This window comes from Lactuca serriola, chromosome 1, assembly GCF_051521515.1.
Source record: "Lactuca serriola cultivar US96UC23 chromosome 1, Lser_US96UC23_V15, whole genome shotgun sequence".
Classification (NCBI taxonomy): Eukaryota; Viridiplantae; Streptophyta; class Magnoliopsida; order Asterales; family Asteraceae; genus Lactuca; species Lactuca serriola.
This window is the reverse complement of record NC_136408.1, coordinates 37,039,389-37,060,603: the sequence shown is the minus strand read 5'-3', so window position 1 is coordinate 37,060,603 and position 21,215 is coordinate 37,039,389. Positions and strand designations below refer to the sequence as shown.

At 34.7% G+C, this 21,215-nt stretch overlaps 3 protein-coding genes across 4 annotated transcripts; 2 read left to right on the top strand and 1 right to left on the bottom strand.

The window, feature by feature from the left end:
• The first annotated feature begins 294 nt into the window (after positions 1-294).
• On the top strand, positions 295-4,501 carry LOC145083521 (auxin response factor 2A-like). Its single transcript, XM_079023385.1, has 12 exons — positions 295-803; positions 891-1,006; positions 1,190-1,285; positions 1,359-1,415; positions 1,526-1,681; positions 1,759-1,843; positions 1,930-2,020; positions 2,101-2,461; positions 2,537-3,262; positions 3,337-3,527; positions 3,610-3,796; positions 4,064-4,501. Exons 1-11 carry the CDS (start codon positions 662-664, stop codon positions 3,782-3,784), a joined length of 2,196 nt encoding a protein of 731 aa, XP_078879511.1. The 5' UTR covers positions 295-661; the 3' UTR covers positions 3,785-3,796; positions 4,064-4,501.
• Positions 4,502-9,756: 5,255 nt separating this feature from the next.
• LOC145068067 (uncharacterized) lies at positions 9,757-10,612 on the top strand. The gene is made up of 2 exons (XM_079015060.1): positions 9,757-10,252; positions 10,340-10,612. The coding sequence occupies exons 1-2, from the start codon at positions 9,821-9,823 to the stop codon at positions 10,508-10,510; spliced, it is 603 nt and encodes a 200-aa protein (XP_078871186.1). The 5' UTR covers positions 9,757-9,820; the 3' UTR covers positions 10,511-10,612.
• Positions 10,613-18,826: 8,214 nt separating this feature from the next.
• On the bottom strand, positions 18,827-20,985 carry LOC145083494 (transcription factor ICE1-like). 2 transcript variants are annotated; one of them, XM_079023383.1, is made up of 4 exons: positions 20,059-20,985; positions 19,436-19,669; positions 19,192-19,362; positions 18,827-19,112 (listed from the first exon to the last, which is right to left on the bottom strand). In XM_079023383.1, exons 1-4 carry the CDS (start codon positions 20,827-20,829, stop codon positions 19,029-19,031), a joined length of 1,260 nt encoding a protein of 419 aa, XP_078879509.1. In that variant the 5' UTR covers positions 20,830-20,985; the 3' UTR covers positions 18,827-19,028. The 2 variants fall into 2 exon arrangements, with proteins under 2 accessions (XP_078879509.1, XP_078879510.1); XM_079023384.1 differs by having other exon boundaries at positions 18,827-19,109.
• Positions 20,986-21,215: the final 230 nt, after the last annotated feature.

The following is a 21,215-nucleotide window of genomic DNA, read 5'->3' as shown; positions in this document are numbered from 1 at the left end:
TTGTATTTATATAAAAAAACTATATATGAATTTATTTTTATAAAAAATAAAAAATCATATGATTTTGATGATTTTTTATTAAAATAGAATATATATATATATATATATATATATATATATATATATATATATATATATAAAACACTAATTTATTCTCGCAATATTTTATTATTATTTTTTACGTTCGTGTTTCAACTTTTGATCATCTGAAAAACATTTAATAATGTTTTATGATATATGATCCCTTATGTGGTGTATCTTCCCTTGACCAAGCATAAAGCCAAAATAAGATGTCGTTTTAGATAATAGATATGGTTCATCATCCCGGGGGAAGAAAACCCGGTCCAAGTTACCGGAAATACCCGGTCACCACTCGGGTGTTGTTAGAATTTGGACCACCGGTTGAAATTACTGCAAACACCAGTTTTGACCTCCAACCAGTCGATGAATATCTTCTTTGCTCTTGGAATTTCCATAACTAAGAGAGAGAAAACTCGTCTGATTGTTGATGTAGACGTGTTGATGAATTTGCTCATTTGATGCTAGTTTGAAGCTGATTTGGCCTGAAATTGTGTTGATCTGTTGTAATTTTTAGGGTTTTGTTGAGAATTATGGGTTTTTAGATTAGAGATCTGTGTTTGGAGGCGCTTATTGTGGTGAAATGACATCTTCAGAGGTTTCAAGCAAAGGTAATAACAGCATGAGAGGAGACAGAGACACGTTTTCTTTGTCTGGTTTTAGCGACAAAAATGATGCGGTAGGTGATTCAAGAGCTGTTACGGCGGTTTCCGGTGCCGGTAAAGGTAGTTGACGGAGTTCTATTATGGAAAATTTTGTTTTGCTTTAAGATTTACGAGTGATGAACTGTTTCTCTCTCTTTTTGTGTGTAGCTGAAGCGGATATGGCTCTTTACAAGGAACTCTGGCGAGCATGTGCTGGTCCGCTCGTCACTGTGCCTCGCGAAAACGAGCTGGTGTTTTATTTTCCTCAAGGACACATCGAACAGGTTCGAATCTGTACCAATTTGTGTAGTTAGCGCTAATTTCTGAAGCTGTTGTGTTCAATTTTACTTTTTCTTACTGCAAACTTACACGGATTTGTGCGTATTAGGTTACGAAAAGGTGACTGTGTACTTGTTTCTGGTCTGTTCGTAATCTAAAGTAATTCTCACGGATTATTTGTTTGTTAGGTCGAGGCGTCAACCAATCAGGTCGCCGAACAACAGATGCCGATGTATAATCTTCCGTCAAAGATCCTTTGCCGTGTTGTTAATGTGCAATTGAAGGTACATATTGTTGAATTTGATGATTTTGCTAGAGGTTTTGTATACCTGGCTGATATTTATTACGTGTTTGAAGGCTGAACAAGACACGGATGAGGTTTTCGCCCAAATAACTCTTATGCCGGAAGCTGATGTGAGTTAGTTTGATGAACGGAGTTGATATTTCATATATATTTGTAACTACTAACGAACTTCTGATACTTGATTAGTTTGTTTTTCTTACTAAATTTTCTTTAACAACAGCAAGATGAAAACGCTGTTAAGAAGGAACCACCACCACCTCCCCAATCCAGATTTCAGGTGCATTCTTTTTGCAAAACGTTGACTGCTTCTGATACAAGCACTCATGGTGGATTTTCAGTTCTGAGACGTCATGCTGATGAATGCCTTCCTCAATTGGTAACAGTCACCCTTCTTCTTGTTACTCCATTCCTTTTTCTGTTACTTATCCCTATTTGTTCATCTGATTCTCACAGGACATGTCAAGACAACCCCCAACACAGGAGCTAGTAGCCAAAGATTTACATGGAACTGAATGGCGCTTCAGACACATATTTCGTGGTAATTAACTAATTACTAACAAGTAACAACATATTCAATCTTGAATCAGATTTTGTATAACTTGATATATGTTTTGGCATGTATAGGTCAACCCCGAAGGCATCTCCTTCAAAGTGGTTGGAGTGTCTTTGTTAGTTCTAAAAGACTCGTAGCTGGTGACGCCTTTATATTCTTAAGGTAATAACAATTAATAATTAACAAATCTCATTTTCTGTTTTCATTTTCCATTTTTGATTCTCTTTTTGCATCTACTATAGAGGTGAGAATGGAGAGCTTCGTGTTGGAGTGAGACGTGCAATGAGACAACAACCAAATGTTCCATCATCTGTCATATCCAGTCACAGTATGCATCTTGGAGTCCTTGCGACAGCCTGGCACGCCATACAAACAGGAACAATCTTTACAGTCTATTACAAGCCTAGAACTAGCCCCACAGAGTTCATTGTTCCATATGATCAGTACATGGAATCCATCAAGAACAATTACTCCATTGGAATGAGATTCAAAATGAGGTTTGAAGGTGAAGAAGCTCCAGAACAAAGGTTTACTGGAACCATAGTTGGGATTGAAGAGTCCGATCCAAAAAGATGGCCAGAATCTAAATGGAGATCCTTGAAGGTATTAATTGTACCATTTTTTCTTCATGTTCTGGACTCCTGGTATGTCGAATTTACGTTTTTACCCTTTGTGTAGGTACGATGGGATGAAACATCTACTGTACCTCGTCCAGATAGAGTTTCACCATGGAAAATAGAACCTGCTTTGACTCCTCCTGCTATAACCCCACTTCCAGTCAATAAACAAAAGAGACATCGATCAAGTATCTTGTCTACATCTCCTGATTCCTCTGTTCTTACAAGAGAAGGTTCATCAAAGATGGCTACAGCAGACCCTTCAAGGGTAGAATTGTCAACACTGAGACCACCTTTTACAGAGATTAACGACTCAGATTCATGCGATGCCCTTTCTGTGTCCCGGTGTTTGCCTTTCGGAAGGCCTACTGAATCTTCTTTCACGGACTTATTATCGGGTTTTGGGTCCCACAACAATTCAACCGAGTTTTCAAATCCATGGTCCAAAATGCCCTCCAATATGCCACTCAACTTATTGGGGTCATCCATGAAAGGTGTTGATATTCCATTCCAGAGTTACCCTATTCATCGGAATCCAAAGTGGATGATGCCACCACCGCTTCCATCGTATCTACACATCCCTTCTCATTCCACCGACGTAATTCCGAAAACGCCCCTTGTTCAAAATGAAGTCAAGAAGCCACAAGACGGGAGCTGTAAAATATTCGGTGTACCCCTTGCTGGAAACACGGTTGCATCACCTGGTAAAGATCGAGAAAAACAATATTCAAATCCCCAGCCACAAGTCAAAGTTCAAGGAGGAGTTTCAACAAGGAGTTGTACAAAGGTAGTATTGATTGGTGGTAATTAAATAATTTTTATTGGTCTTTTGGCTTATAAATTGTATTTATTGATTTTAAGGTTCATAAACAAGGGATTGCCCTTGGGAGGTCTTTGGATCTTACTAAATTCAACAACTATGACGAATTAATTGCTGAGCTGGACGAGTTATTTGAATTTAACGGAGAATTAAAAACACGTAACAGGAGTTGGTTGGTTGTGTACACGGATGATGAGGGTGACATGATGCTTGTTGGAGATGATCCATGGCAGTAAGAACTTATATTTAAAAAAAAAAATTATATTGTATATAATTTGAAGAGTTTGAGAGATTTAATTTTGATTTTTGATCAGGGAATTTTGTGGCATGGTACGTAAAATCTTTATTTATACTCGAGAGGAGGTTCAACGAATGAATCTTGGGGCTTTAAATTCACGGGGTGATGACACGTCATCAGTTGCAGAAGGCATGGATGCCCGGGACACAAGGATTAATCTTCTTTCTTCTTCAAGTCCTGAGGATGTTTAGGGTTTTTATTAGGTAACTAACTAACTAACTCTGCTTTTACAATTTTGATAGGGTTGTTAATGTCATAAATGGGTAACAAACTATTAAGATGTTAAAATTAAAAAAAAAAAAAAAAAAACAATTGGTTTAAGAAAGTACTATCAGAAGGTAAGCTACTCGAATATTTGTTCACATAATGCCTTCAAATAGTCTTGTTACCCAATTATGATATTAAACCCATTTTTATATATCTACAGTTAGGAACACATATATGTGATATTTACGAGTATATGTTTGTAGGTGGATAGGGAGTATGATATATATTTATATATACATACAAATAGCATATGGCAGTTGAGAACAGTTGAAATAAGTAAGTGTTAAGATGCATCCGACTTCCCTGAATATGGTGTTTTTGGTTTTGGAATTGGAATTGGAGCTGTAATATATTGATGCGTGGATGGCTCCTACAACATTATTGTTATATAAAATATATATATATTTTATATATATAGTATGGGTGTATATATAGATGATATTGGGTTGGGGGCAACACATGCATGCATGGCATGGCATGGTGTACATAGGTGTTTTGGGTAGCTAGCTATAGGCTATAGTTTGTCTGATTTTTGAATGTAAGGGAAAGTTGATGAAGTAGTAATTAATAGAGACTTTAGTTGGGTATTGTAGCCTAAACTACGCTTTCTTATCTTTATATATTACTCTTTTAAGTATTAAGTATTTGCTTGAAGTTGAACCACTCTTTATAAAACACATGTTTTTAATATGATATTTCTAGATCATAGTTTAATAGGCATATGTAGTTATGTGGAACCAACAACTTTTTCATGTGCCGCAATGGGGGACATTTATTAGTAATATACAACAAAATTAGCTTGCATGATGTATTGTTTTTAAATGAATAAAAAAGTCATAAAAGTAAATGAAGCTATTAATTATGTTCACAAAGTTGTTCGATTGAACTTCAGATAATTAATACATGTGTACGACAGCTAAAATATTTTGGTGTACAAAAGATTACTAACATACATCAGCTTACACCAAGATGCATCAATATATGAGCTATAAAAAACTTTACCATGGTTTGAACTCGACAACAAAATTACACTGGTATCATACAAATGTAGTAACGGAGAGGTAGGACTGTCGGCAACTCCCATTTTAGGGACAGGCCGGTCCAAGATAATTTGAGGCTCGGGGTAAAAATAAAAGAGACCCTAATTGCGTATGATAATACAATGATGTAATAAAAAAGGCCCTAAGTGTGTATGATAATACAATGATGTATTATGGAGACTAGTACATGAACGCTTATTATTATATTAAAATTATATATATTACGAAAATTTTGACTGTGTTAAAGGCGGCGTGATTTAAATATTAAATCTTCTATGATTGCAAGGTTATGCAAGTGTTCTTGTAGGTTCAGTTTAATAATTGTTTATAGAAAAACCCAAAAATCATAACAGAACCAGAATATCCAAAACGACGTTTTTTCGTACATAAATTTAATTGAATAAGTATATTATAAATTAAAATGAATAATATGCCTTTACAATTTTCATTTAAATCTACAATAAATAATAATGAAGATTCGTTTATGTTGTATATTAAACTAAAATATCACTTTGTTTGATTTAAAGTTAAAAAATGTTAAATTAAAACTTATTAGTATTGTCTATATATTTTTAAAATTCGATTTGTTAAGAAAAGGAAAGAAAAACCCTACATGATATTCTAAATTAGATTTGTTAAAGAAAAACAAAAAAATAAAAATAATTGATATCTTGTAACTAGGTGGCAGATCTATTGACATTGTCTGGAAAAGAGCAGGATATGGGCCATGTGGCTCATCTTTTAAAAAAATCATTGAAGACTTTTATGTGTTAATTTAAAAATGATAATAATGGGAATCAAGCATACATAGGAAGTAAGTTGAAAAAGGATTCTGGTTGCACATGTTGTAAATAGGAAAAGGAGACTGACAAGAAGAAAATTGGTTCACAAACAATGTAAACTAAGCTATGTCCTAGACTATCCAAATACTAGTCTACTACCATGATTTTAAAAATTCGTACTTACTTTTCTATGAGATGTCACATATTGAAAATACAACTCTTTGATTCTAAGCCAATCAAGGTTGGTTTTTTTATAGTGTCACACAGTAACATCAACGACGTCTGACTTCTATATATACAATGTAAAAAGTTTGAATTTCTTTTTTACTATTGTGCTACTACTATTTTTCCCATGCCATGCTTACTATGCCATGCTTACTATGAAATCTTGTGTCTGTCCCTGAGTCAATACCATTCAACTATCTTGATTCTAGGTCAATACTATTCCACTACTCATTGTTTATTAGCCATTAATAAAATGCAATATAAGTTCCTAAAAAATTAATTATACAAGAGAGGCCAAATATTTGAGCAATTGGAGTGCTAGTGATTCTTAACAAAATAAAGGTTTAATCTATATTTGATTAGTTGGGCCGGGCCCAGACATTGAGATGTATGGGCTAATAAATTTAAGAAATTATAGCCTAAGTCTTAATCTAAGTTTTTTTCAGAACAAAATAATTCATTAGGGCAAGGCATAAAAGTATAGTGATGACTGATGAACCTTACTACTCACCAGTAAGTAACACATAATAGATGCCACTTGCGAGTGGTTGTTCCAACTCCTAAAACTAAAATATACTTTTTTCAATTTATCTTTACATAAAAAAAAAAAACCATACATTTTTGTATAATATGAATTGAGTTCTCAACAAATAAAAATAAGAGAATCATACACCTACTTGCACAACAAAAAAGATTGTAGTAAGTGGAAGTATCGTCATATCCATAGTGAATAAGATAAACTATTTATCCCAAACATTTAAAACTTGAGATATATAATTAAATAAAGACAAAACTTCAAAAATGGTCCCTGTGGTTTCCAGAAATATCAAGTTTAGTCCGTAAGTTTAAAAAACCTCACAGATGGTCCCTGTGGTTTCAAAACTTTTAACAAATGGTCCCTCCGGCTCACTCCGTTAGCATTTCACCGTTAACTCATTTTTTAATAAAATATTGCAGGGGTAATTTCGTCATTTCAGTTGTAACCTCCTCTCTTTAATATGAAATGATTACTTGCTTGCACATCACTACCCGTCCCTCTCCCAAGAAGATAACCAGTTACAGGTTTAGTCATCGGGTTCATTCCCATCGTAGAAGCAAGAACAGAAATTGGGATTTAGGGTTTTAAGCTGCAGAAATTGCAATGGTGCTATCAATATGGTGTTTTCGAGAAAAATTTGTAACCGTGGAGGACTTAGGAAAAACATACGGTACAATACTACAACAAAACTTGTTTTTTCTTGGTCTATTGTGTTGACGTAAGGAAATCATTGATTTTACTCTTTTTTTTTTTTGTGTTTACAGAAGGTTATGAGAACTATTTCACGTTGAAGATACACTACAGTGGTGTCTTCACCAAAGCACCTGGAAGGAAATACGTTGATGGTGTTGTAGCATATGTAGATTATGTTGACACTGATTTATTTTCAGTTCATGAGCTTGACGACATGGTTCGAGAACTAGGGTACAAAACTGAGCAAACCCTTTACTACCATTTCTGTATCCCTGAATACCCTTTGGACTATGGCTTAATGCCTTTAGGTAATGATCAAGATGTACTTAAAATGGTATCATATGTCCCTAAACACAGACTTATTAGGGTGTATATTGAAACTGGTCAGACAAGGGTAGGTAGTTATTACAAGTCTCCTTCTAAAGTTGTTATTGAAGAGTTGGAGCCTGATAGTGTGTCACCTGAAATGAATAGAAAGAAACCTTGTAGGAGAGAAGCAGGCTCATGTAGTAGAAAGCTTGATCTAAACAAGTCTATGAACCCTGATTATGAGCAGTCACAAGTGTTAGATGTTGATGAAGGCCATGATTACTCAAAGAGTATTCTACCATTTATAAGGTCACAAGGTAAACAAAGTCATGTCATTCAAAAGGAAGTGGTGAATCATGAAATTGAAACTCAAGAAGAAGTGATCACTAGTGCAGTTGAAACTGAAGAACAATTGGGAACTTACCATGTACAGGAACCAAGCTGCCAAGCTGATAATGGAGCTAATACTACAACAGTTGATGACTATGAGGATTACTCACTTTATGCTGATTATGATGCTGAGTTTAATGTTCAAACTTCATTTGAAAAACAACCAGAAGTGGATTATCTAGAGGGTATGGTGAGTGATGATAGTGGAGATGCTTTCTACTCTGAGAGTGGCCATGGTTCTGAGGATAGTGGAGATGATTCTGATGACAGTGAATACAATGTGGATGAGTCTAACATACAATTTGATGTAGATGTAGACATGAGTGAATTCCATAATGCTGTTGATGTAGATGAACATGGAATCTTGAACAATCATTCAAAAGATGATGGGATTGGAGTGGTTGACTTTGATAATGAGTTGGAAGTTATTGCCACTGATGATTATCAATTTGCAGGATTTCATGAAGATGATAGGAAGAGACTGCTAAAAGAGTTGAGTAAGTCAAGTACATGCTCACATGGAGAGGTTCATGTTAAACCATTTCAGATTGGTCAGGTCTTCAAAACCAAGGTTGATGTTAAAAACTACATGAACTCACATGCTGTAGCAACAAGGAGGTCTTTATACCTAGCCAAAAATGACAAAATCCGGATTAGGGTGAAATGTAAAGGTGTTGTAAGTAAGCCTTCTACAGGAGTTGATAGTGGTGGGCCCTCAACCAGAAGTAGGGCAAAGTGCAAGGGTAAAGATGTAATTGCCAATAAAGGTACATGTCCATGGGCAGTCCAAATATCGAGGGCTAATGAAAATCAGGATTGGTTGGTGAAAACAGTACAGGATGAGCATAAATGTTTGCAAACAAGGGCGGTTAAAGCTTGCACTTCCAGATACGTAGCAAACTTAATTGTTCAACAAATACAGAGTAACCCTAAAATTCCAGTGAAAGCTTTACACGAAGAGTTGTGCAAGAAACTGGAGGTAGGAATGTCATTGCAAAAGGTCGCTAGGGCAAAGTCAATGGCTGAGCGTATCATTAGTGGGGACTACCAAGTACAGTATGGATTTTTGAGGGATTATGTGTTGGAGCTACTCAACACTAATCCTGGTACAACAGTTCGGATTGATGTGTATCCAGAAACCTCCCTGTCTGTTACCACAAGAACTTTTAGAAGAATATATGTCTGTTTAGGTGCATTGAAGTTAGGATTCAAATCTGGATTAAGAGATTTTCTAGGTCTGGATGGTACTTTCATGAAGGGCCCTTACCCTGGGCAAGTGTTAACTGCTGTAGGGTTGGACTCAAACAATGGCATATACCCTGTAGCATATGCAGTGGTAGAGACAGAATCAACAAGTAGCTGGACCTGGTTCTTGGAACTGTTAGGAGAAGATCTGGATCTGGGATCAAATTCAAACTTTACCTTCATTTCAGATAGACAAAAGGTGTGTACCACCTAACTTTTTTATTACCATTACTAAATACATTTGGTTAACTAATGTTGATTACATTGACTTTTGTTTAGGGAATAATACCAGCAATGGAGAAAGTATTCCCTAGTGCAGAACACAGGTTCTGTTTGAGGCATATCCAGGAAAACATGAAGAAGCAATGGAAAGGAAAAGACTTAAGTGACCAGCTTTGGGAGTGTGGTAGAGCAACAACAGTCAATCATTTTAACAGAGCAATGGATGAGTTGAAGAAGATCAATGCAGAGGCTCATGCTTGGGTGTCTAAGATCCCAGCAAACACTTGGGCTAAATCTCACTTTAGTGGTAAGTTTCTAGAAATTTATTGAGAATTGTTAATCTTCCCTTTTGTGTGTTTACTATATGTGTAATTGTCTTCTGTTAATATATATTATTCAGGAAGGGCACATACTGATTGTTTATTGAATAACCTTTGTGAGGTATTCAATTCAAAGCTAGATGAAGGTAGGGATAAACCTATTATCACTTGCTTAGAGTATATTAGAGAGTATCTCATGAAGAGGTTATGTGTGGTGCAAAAGGAAATAGATAAGTGTGAAGGACTTCTAACCCCTACTGCAACTACACTGTTTGAAAAGATTAAGGCTGATGCATCAAAGTATGTGGCTAAATACAATGGGGCAGGGAAGTACCAAGTGGCAAGCACATGGCAAGACCAATATGTGGTAAATTTGAATGATCACAGTTGCAGTTGTAGGTTTTGGGAGATTACAGGTTTCCCATGTAGACATGCTGTTTGTGCTATATGGGACAAAATTGAAAATGGTGAAAATGCCCCACATGTTGATGAATGGGTCCATCCTTGCTATAGGTTATCAACATGGAAAGCCATGTATTTCAACAAAATTGATCCATTGAATGGACGTACAATGTGGCCTAAAAGTGACTGCCCATTCACTTTACTTCCACCAAAACATAAGACACAGGTTTGTATTTAAAGTACACAAAATATATAGTATACATGTGAACATGGAATGAATTCAATTTTAACTATAGTATATCAACATGTGTAGGTTGGGAGGCCTAAGAAGAAGAGAAGAAGGGGTGTTGATGAGCCAAACAGCCAAGCTGGTAGATTGAGCAGGAAATATTTGGCAGTCACTTGTTCAAAGTGTCATAACAAAGGGCACAATTCCAGAACATGTAAAGGGCAGGGAGGCAGTGGTGAAGTTGGAGGAGGCTGAAAATTGACTTTTTAGTGGTTATTAGGATGTTGGTGTTGTAGGTATTTAGAAACTTATGTAATGTGTACTTGTTTGAAGATGTGTTAAGAACTTGAAAACTTTGCATGTAATGGTGTGTATGCACTTTTTGGATCATGGTTGTGTTAAGAACTTTATAACTTTGAATGTAATGGTGTGTATGCACTTTTTGGTGATGAATTAATATGTTTTGTGTACTACCCTTCACTTCACAGATCAATTAATAACAATGTACATTTCAATTGCAAATGAAAACCATCTTCAAGATGCAATTACAATACACTTAACAATTACATTTCAAAAACATTCAAGAAATTGAACAATGAACTATAACAAACTACATTCCATTACCATTACCATTACCACTGCATTACACATTAATCTGATACATAAACCAAATACAACAACACCAATTCCAAAACCACCTACATAAACTGAAAGCAAAAAAACCCTATCCGATTAAAAAAAAAAAAAACCCTGCAATGGTTACAAACCAAAAACCAAAACTCCATTACCATCCAAACCTTCAGAAGATACTTAGAGATTAAAATAATACCAAAAAAAAAACACCCATGAACAAAACAACATCAGCTGGTAGTTCCACAATTCTGCAGTTACAATGGCGACCCTCTCCTCCAATCGATTCATTGATCTTATCAAACCTGGAATCACCACCAATGCCCTAGCACACATAGGGGGATCAGACCATCGAATGAAACCACATCTTTTACAGTTCCAAAATTGCCTTCCAGGGTTACGATCCGTCCATGAAGTGATCTTCGTTGCTTCATTCCCACATCTGCAAGTCACCATCTTTGAATCAGAAGCGATTGGATGTCGTGAAGGGTGCAACGGTCGAGCAACAGTGGAAAGGAGGAGAGATGATCGACTGATGAAGCTAAAGGATTTGCCCAAAAATCGGACATGCAATTTCTTTTAAAGAGAGGAGGTTACAACTGAAATGACGAAATTACCCCTGCAATATTTTATTAAAAAATGAGTTAACGGTGAAATGCTAACGGAGTGAGCCGGAAGGACCATTTGTTAAAAGTTTTGAAACCACAGGGACCATCTGTGAGGTTTTTTGAACTTAGGGACTAAACTTGATATTTCTGGAAACCACAGGGACCATTTTTGAAGTTTTGTCTTAAATAAACAAAAAAACGGGAATTGGTTCTAATTTCACGAAAAACAAAGTAATATACTAAAATTCAATAAAAATTTCCGACTTCATATTCCATCTTCATATAAGTGTCTCGCCCTAGATAAGTATGGTGTAAAGGATTGATTTAGATTGGATGACAATGTGTTAACAAGCTCTAACACACAACCTTCTCGATAAGGTATTTAACTGAACTAAGCTCTTTGATTAAGTCTAGTTTGTCGATCAAGTTTCAACAAGCTCTTAAACTCGACCACAAAGGAAAGCTCCATTGATAGAACTGAAAAAGTGTCAGGAAAACAAGAGATCAATCTGAAAACCCCTGATGAGGAACTTGTCATGCATGATAATTGAAGATGGAATCATTCTACATGGAACTGGAAAATTCAATAAGACCTCACGTTGAGCTGTTGAATTTCCTTTGCATTGAAAGTCCATTCATCGCATATTCTGCAAAGATGCTTATGATGTGGTCATGTGGTGTGTTTTCAAAGGACATATGAACCGGATGAAATTGCATACATAAAACAACTCATTGATTTAAGGCTCCAATGCAAGAAAGTTCTTATAGTCAAGCAGTACCATTATTTGATTATCAATAAGCTTACCAAAAGATAAAAGATCTAAATCAAGACAAGTTGAAGTTCATCAAAGAAGAAATCCTTAAAAAGGATACGTAGATTTATAAGCACCTATTTCGAAAGAAAAGGTTATCGCTTTATATTTTATGTAAAAAAGTCAAAGACATCATAAAACAAAGAGATGTAATAACATTGGAAAGAGAAAATTTCCTAAAAGTCCCCTTTAAATAATAGTTGTGCACAATCATTGAATACAAAGATATTGTTAGAAAATTTTTCGATAAAGTCTCAATATTTTAGTCAAATTTACGGTTTAATTGCAATTATTACTTTTTTTTTACAAAAAGGATAAAATATCGGCTAAAACTTCAGAAAAACTTTTTTTGGCCGGTTTCGCTGATTTAGCTAACATTCCATCTTTTTTGTTAAACTGGTCAAAATATTGAGACTTTATTAAGATTACATTATTTTTAACTAATGACCAAATTATTGAGAATTTTATGAAGATTATGTTATTTTTAACCAATAACTAAAATATTATGACTTTTCTGAAGATACCCTTGAACTAATGTAAATTATTATTAACAAATTGTAATGAGATGCAATATGCTGGTGTTCACCAGATGTTGGTGTTCCTCTTATGTTCTTTAATCTAACTCCACCCAACCTTCATATCTTACATGATAATAATCATCGGATAACAAACATTCATTGAGAGTCATTGAATGACAGTTTAAATGGAAACGAGTAAAGAGTGATTATCTATTTAAAATGTGATTCAAACTGCACTTTTCTCTCTCGATGAATGTGTATTAGCCGATGGTTGTTCCCAGATAAGGTATGTATATTAGGTGCTAGTTAGGTTAAAGAACATAAGCAGAACACCAACATCAGAGGAACGCTAACATCAGAGGAACGCCACATAGTGGATGTCACCACAACGATGTATAAAAGAAACATAGAGAATTAGAAGTGGTTAGCAAACAATATGAGAGTACTTAGTACATTATTTTCATTCCTAGAAATTAGCAACAACTGTACTTCTTTTATTTTATAATAAAAAGTGTGTTGTTTTTATAAATGATTTGATAATAATAATATACATTAATTCAAGGGTAATCTTCAGAAAATCTCCATTATTTGGTTCATTATTAAAAATAGGGTAATCTTCTGAAAAGTTCCAATATTTTGATAAAATTAATGAAAAGACCGGATGCTAGCCAAACCTACGAAACCAGCAAAAAATATTGAGACTTTATTGAAGATTTCTTATATTGTTAATCCCCTATTGTTTTTTTTTATAGATTTGATGATGATATTTGTTGTTAAACTAACTAGATCAACTCTTGACGAGTGTGGCAAGCTTTTTTTAGAACAAGGAGAAACTTTGTAAGAGCTAACAAAAGCTAGACAAAATAAATGAGGAAATAGCAAGTTTGGGATATTGTAACCAAGCTATCTGATTCAAGTTCGCCAGCTGACCCATATAAATGTCTAGCCTATATAAATGCTCGACTAACAATCTTATAAAAACAACATTCTTTTTTTTTCCGTTTTAACAAAAAACAATCGAATTTCGAAACCTTAAATGTGCCACTACATCGTATAATAAAAAAGACACCTCAAGAAACTCCTTTTGCATATTGTAAATCTTCAAAGACAAGAGCCATGACACCCATTGTTGGTAAGAAGCCAACATAGGCACTTTGAAGCTCCACCATCGAGACATCTACGGGAAAAGCTTAGTAGCCAATGAACATTCAAAGTTCAAATGACCTGTTGACTCACAACCTGCATCACATATGGGACATAAGAGAGAGGAATATCCAAATATCTAGAATAAAGATTGCTTCTAGTAGGAAGTCTGTTCAAGCACATATGCTAAGACATAAACTTAACCTTAACCGGAACAAAACGACACCACTAAGTTGGGTTATCAGTCGTAACTCTAAAATGCTTATCAATAAACAATGGAAAAAAATGAGATTTTAGCCTTACGATGTTTTGCTCATTTTCTCATTCTGTCCCTTAAGTTATTTTCCGTGCCTTTTAAGGGAACAAAGTTGATTTTATCGGGTCAAATATGTCCTTTCAGACAAAACAAAAGGGTAACTCGGTTACCCCTTATGCCACCCCACTTACTTTTATATTTTAATGATTAAAAAAAATTAGAAGAACACACAACATCCCAACCTCTCTCTATATCTTTCTTTCTTTCTTTCTTTCTTTCTCTCTCTCTCTCTCTCTCTCTCTCTCTCTCTCTCCGACAACCTTTATCTTATCTGATAGTTTGCTATAATAATCAATTATACATGTAAAATGAATGATCCAAAAAACATAAGGCCATAAAGAAACACTCATTGCAGCAAAACACACACACATATTGACACATATAAATGCATACACCAAACACCTTTGTTCTTCAAAAATTTCTAATACCAGACCTGGTAATCAAAAGAAGTAGGAGCCAACCCTATAATTGATTTAGAAAAGAATGGATAAGTATCAATTTATCTCTCACTTGTTTGCTACCAGATTACACACACAAGGATACCCCCAAAAAACTTGGTTCTTCATTCTTTGCCCGTATTTAAGAAGCAAAATCTTGTTCAAAAATATACACACACAAATATAAGATTTCCTGAGAAGTGCTTTTGTTCTTTCATATTTTTACCAAAACATGGGTAAGATTTTTATAGATCGAAGACACACTCCCTTTTTTATTTGTATAAGTTGAACAGAAAGCAGGGAAGAAAATCAAACCATAAACTAACTTTGCTAACTCCAATTCCATGATGTAATGGTGGTGTATAGATGAGAGACGAAATTAAAGGTTAAGGATTTTTAGCAAGGATAAAAATGGTGGTAGTTAAGGTTACAAAGTTATTTGACGGAGTCTAAGAAACACCTTAATTTCAACGAGGATAACAATGGCGGTGGTCAAGCAACCTTCATCATCTTCACTTCCATGAATCTTCCTTCGTTTTCATCATTTCCGGCTATGGATTTGCATTTGTGCATATGAAACCAATCATCACGCACCTCAAACCAACCTTGCCAACACATTTGAACATAACCATCACTACATCTAAACCCAATATGTTGTCCAAGCCTTTCATATTTAGCGTTCATCGAGTTCAAGCCTTATTGATTTTGGGTATTCTTGATGATCGATTTAAGGAGGAAGCAATCATGTTGTTCTTTTTTGTTGTGATTAGAAGACATCAAACATGAATCTGTTCTTGAGTTCTTGATGTCAATGAGAGGATATTTTGAAGCTTTTCTTTAAGTTCCTGGTGGAGGAGATAATGTTTTTTAATGTGCTTTTTTCCAGCAGGAGAGAGAGAGAGAGAGAGAGAGAGAGAGAGAGAGAGAGAGAGATATGAGACCTAAGTTTTGTCTATGTGTCACCTAAGCCGGATAAACCAAGTAAAGGGGACTAAAAAGACAGGTAGCCAATAACTTGGTTACCTAAAAAAGCCACAAAAATAGTTTAGGGAATAAAATGACTAATCCTAAAAGTTCGTAGGGGTACAATGTCATTTTCCCATAAACAATCTATCATAAGCAACTATAAACTCAAGCCCCCCAAGTGTACTCGACACTAATATGTCAGGAGCCGAAGAAAGACAAGTGTAGCAAGCTTATTCAAAATTGTAAGTAATGATAGTCATTTTTCAATTTTATTTTGAACTTAGCTTTGCATCTACTTAAAGTTTGAATGCGTACCACTTCGAGTTGATTAGTTGAATAATTCAGTCTTGTTTGAAGAAACCAAGATATATAAACCAATGAAAATCAAAACATACATATTAAGGACTTGCTAGTTCAAGCACTTTAACCACACAATTGAAGATCATATTAGTTTAGGATGTGTTCAAATTGACAAAGGGGAAAAGAAGTCTGATGAATGTAGATCGTAAATTCTAATAACTTCCAGTCACATATTATCTTCTCAATTATTTCCACAATCTTTAAAGATTTGTATATAATGATTAACTTCCTTATAATCATCATGTATACACATTGCAATTAGTAACCGTAAATTAAATTTCATATGTACGAAATTCATTAGAAAGAAAATTCGATTTGTGCAATCGTAAAGTTATTCATTCGCATTGTAATTCCATGTCTGCTAATAGATCACATTAAAAAGAACTTTCAGGTTACATAATCATAAAGTTAGTTCTTCACATTGTTATTCACATTCCGCTTAAGAAATTACTTTTTTGATTTATTCAAGTTAACAAATTTGTCAAATTCAAAAATTTGTTGTTTGGAATTTTAAATTTGTTTTACTTTGTATTTAGTATTCCCTTTTACAAACCGATGATTCTTTTGTAAACAAAGACACTTTTTTTTTTATATCTATATGTATATGTTTTTAAAGCACAAATAATGATAGAATTTGAGATTTTTTTTTTAAATAAAGCCCCAAAATTATAAAATAAAAAAGCATTTACCTTTTTTTTTAACTTTATTTTAATTGATAAAAGCAAATATACCGTAATTTATTTTTTCATATTATACAAATTGACATCTATATATATACAAACTAAGAAAGTATTTTTAACACTTTCTGCTTTGATGAATATTTTCTATGTTGGTGATTTTAGAGTCATCATATTATTTTGTATAATTGGAACTTACATGTGAGCTAAGTTGCTTCATAATTTGTAGTCTAATATATGTTTGGGTATGTGTGGAGTACATGCATGTATAAGATCGAATTAGAAGTCGGTTCGACGACAAGTCGGGGGTCCGGGGTTTCCAAATGGGCAGTGCTCCTTTGGCGGGGTCTAGGCGCAGAGCCCCTGGGGTCCCATAGTATAAAAAATCGAATTTTTAAGGGGGATTATGGTAAAACTGACTAAGATCGTCAGTTTTGGAAACCATTGATTTTCTCCAAGAGCCAACCCTAAGAGGAAACCCAACATCTCGTTTCCTCATTAATCGAATTCTTGATGCGGGACTAATTAGAAAGAGGCGGATTTTGTAAATGTAATCAAACTAAAAGCAATCACTATCATGCAAAATAAATGGAATGTAGATATCAAGTGAGTAACAAATATCCGATTCCAAGTTCCATTCATTTATCACATGAGTTAATTTTTAATCAATGTTGAATCTAACTAATGGTTTAAGTTGGCACTAAAGTAAATTAACAGATCTAATATTCGTTGATACAAGAGAAAAACGAGATCCATGTTATACGAGATCAAAACCTAAATACATATATGACATAAATATTGAAATTAAGACCAATTGTGATACAAGGGAAAAATGAAATCCATGATACACGAGAGGGTGATGAAGAAAAACAAATATCATGATTGGTGTGAGCTAAGTGAAGACTTGGACGAGTGTTTTAACTATTGTACCTATTATCCAATCTAACTATTAATGGTCAATGATCTTAACATAATAAGTTTCCAAAAATTAGGGATCATGATTTTTACTAACACATTAGTTTATTGCATATCGTTTTATTTGTTAACATATGTTATTATATATTTGATAAAGAAAATTGTTGGCCCAAATAAAGATTCGAAACCAAATACATTTATGACATAAATATTGAAATCAAAAGCCATGACACCATGATACAAAGGAAATGTGAGATATATGATACAAGAGAAACTAAAGCTATGGTTGAAAATAGTGTAAGGTTATCTGACATACGTCCCCCGAAGAGGCTCGGTAATTAATTTGGAGCTCGGGCAATCCTCAGACATACCACACTCGAAATAACACGGGTCCTGAGCTGGAGTAGATCAAGTGGACAGGCACCGAAGCTACTTTCTACTTCTCTCTCTAGTGCACCATGCCTCTTAAGTGTTTGATGGTGTAAGGTGATGAGGTGGTGGTCACAATGGTATGGGACTTGTATGCCTCATAGCCTAATGATTAGTGAGCAAAATGAAAACCTAGACGAGTATGTATTTAATATCAGGATACTGCTTTCGACATTATTATTATTTTTTTACGTTTATTTAGTTTAATATCTAAAATTACATACAATTTATTTACACTTTACTTTTCATTTATTAACACGATATAGATCTAACTATTGTATCTTTTATTAAGTTGAACTATGAATCAGTTATTAAGTAGAACTAATAATGATCAATGATATCTAACATAACAATCTAACAAGTTTCCAAAAGTTGGGTTTAAATGGCGGATCATCCATTCATATGCATCCTTACCAAATTTAAACAAACACCCGAAAGGAACATTTTGCTTACTAAATAAAATGATAAAGATAGTACTTGGAACATTTACTGGTGGGTGCCACAAGGTTTGTAAGATATCCAAATCCCAAAAATTGCCAATTATACTGGATTTTAGTCTTTTTAGATTATTAAATCAATTATACTGGACTATTAATTAGCTAACCAAGTTGGAAAAAAAAATCTAAATTTCAATTCCGTTATTATTCATGATTTTACTAACTCAACAGCAACAAGTCGGTCTTGAATTTAATTATTAAAACTGAAAAACTCAACAGCAACAAGTCCACCAAGGTACATTATAAAGAAACATTCATTCAAATTTCCAAAAAAATAATACTAATAATAATAATAATAACTAAAAATCTGCATGCAAATGCAAGTTTCCATCAAAATCCAAAAGCACCAACAAAAGATAACATAACAGAAACGAGTTGATAATTAATATTCAAATTAAATAAAACTATAACTATTACTACTAATCTATTATTATTACTAAATTACTAAATGAACTCCTATTCTACCTACGCGACACCATGGTATCCAGCAGATTCCAATAACATTGCCTTGATTTGATCAGGTTGCAATTCTTGACCTTCATTACACTGCTACAAAAACACACACTAATCAAAAACAACAACATATAAATTAACATAATAAAATGAAGATCAAATACAATATTTGTACCTCAGCTTTGAAAACATCAAGCGCAAAGCCATTGAAGCAACTGATAACAGCTTGTTGAATGTCTAAACCAAGATTATCAAGAGTTCTTGTCACTGAAAGCAACAGCCCTGGCCTCCGGCTACAAAACATGTGTATATTCATCGCCCTCCCTTCTCTTTGCTTCACTTCAATCTACATTTATCAACAACCCAAAAATTAAACACGATCCATCATCATTGTAAATTGATTTTGTTTGTGTAGTTACCCTAATTGGTTGTCCGGTGGGGGAGAGGGTGGCTGTGGGGAAACCCTCCTCCTTGATGCATGACGGGATAGTGGCGGCAGGCGGGGTTAGCGGGTGGAATCCGGTGGCGGCGGCAGGGACCATGGAAGAAGAGCTTGATGGGATCGACTCAAGTTCTTGGTTAAGATCACTGACTTTCTGTAGAAGATTTTTCAGGTACTCGATAGCATCTCCGAGAATCGAAGCCCTATCCATCTGTTAATTATGATAAGCGTAACGACAAAAGTTATAATTGGAAATTTTTTCATTTTCATGGGGTTGAATAACAATTTTACTAATTCTGAAATGTAAGAGGTGATCAATTATGTTTTCAAGATCGAGATCTTCAGTTCCGTTAATGGTGGTCCAAAGACTTTTGTGGTTTTTGGTTTTTAAGAATTGATTGACATCAGAATCCATGTGAGTTCATTTAAAAGGAAGGAAGAAAAATACAAACCCAGCTGCAAAAGCAAAAACATGTCACAAATGAATCACAGAAAAAGGAAGCTAAAAAAAAAACTAAGAACGCGAATGATAATTCTAATTTCTATGAAAAATCACGAGAATTATATGCAGAAAAGAAATTCTGATTTCACAGTTCTTACCTTGCTGATATTTGGTACCACAGACCTCAGCAAGTAGAGTCTATCATTAAGCTTCTTCCTACGTCGCCTTTCCGCCATTAAATTCTTTGCCGGGAACCCTTTTCTCTTACCTTTCCGATCCCCTCCGCCTCCTCCGCCGCTGGTGGTGCTGTTAGGATTGGAGCTCTCCCCACCGCCAATTTGAATCCCATTATTGTTGGTGTTTTCTGTTAACTCATCGGAATCATAATTCAGACCAGAATCATCAAAACTCATGTTATCCACATCAACTAAAACCCCCAAATTCCCTCCACCTCCGCCATTTGTATCATTTAAATTCCTTCTGAGAGCAGCTCTTTTCTCAAACAGAGTTGGCTGTAAATTCTCAAAGGGTCCAACACTTGGAAAACCAAATTGGGTTGTTGCAAACTGAGGATCGGAAGAGGTTAAATGAGGAATAAGCATTTGGGTTTGTGACACCAATGGCAATGCACCAAATTCCGATAACCCATCGTTTCCTCTATGCATACCCAGAAAACCAGTTTCCACATCGTAACCCGCGTCTAACGGGTTGTCAGAAACAGTGACTTTTTGAGGTAAAAAGTATTGGGCATGGGTCGGGTCAAAGTTCTGGAAAAGTAAGGGTGAATTAGGGGGGAAATCGAGGTTACTTTCATGGTGATTATGGTGTGGTAAGTACCAATTGTTGTTGTTGTTATCTTCTTCAACTTCAAGCAGAGCTTTGAATGAATTCAAATTGTTGAATTCATTTCCTTCATTGTTGTCGTTCATGGTGGCAAATAGAAGGGTTTAGAGAGAGAAACAGTTTAGAGAGAGAGAGAAAGAAAGATATTAGATATATAGAGAGATAGATGATGGTGAAGTTGCAGAGGGAAAGGGCAATGGCTTTTAGAGAGAAAGAAAGAGAGTGGGATACGGACGTTACATTTGGGGTGGCAATGATATCATTACAAACTTAGCTGGACCTTTTTAATATTTAAAAAATCTGAATTTTTTTAAAGTTTACAAGTTTCTATGCAAAGAGTACATCCGAATTTTTGTTTACTACAAGATTCTTTTGTTTTTATTACGTGGTGGGTTCATGGATAAAAAAAGTAAAAAAAAAATTCTTAAATTGGATATTAGGTGTAAAATATAAGGGAAACTAGTTGGATACG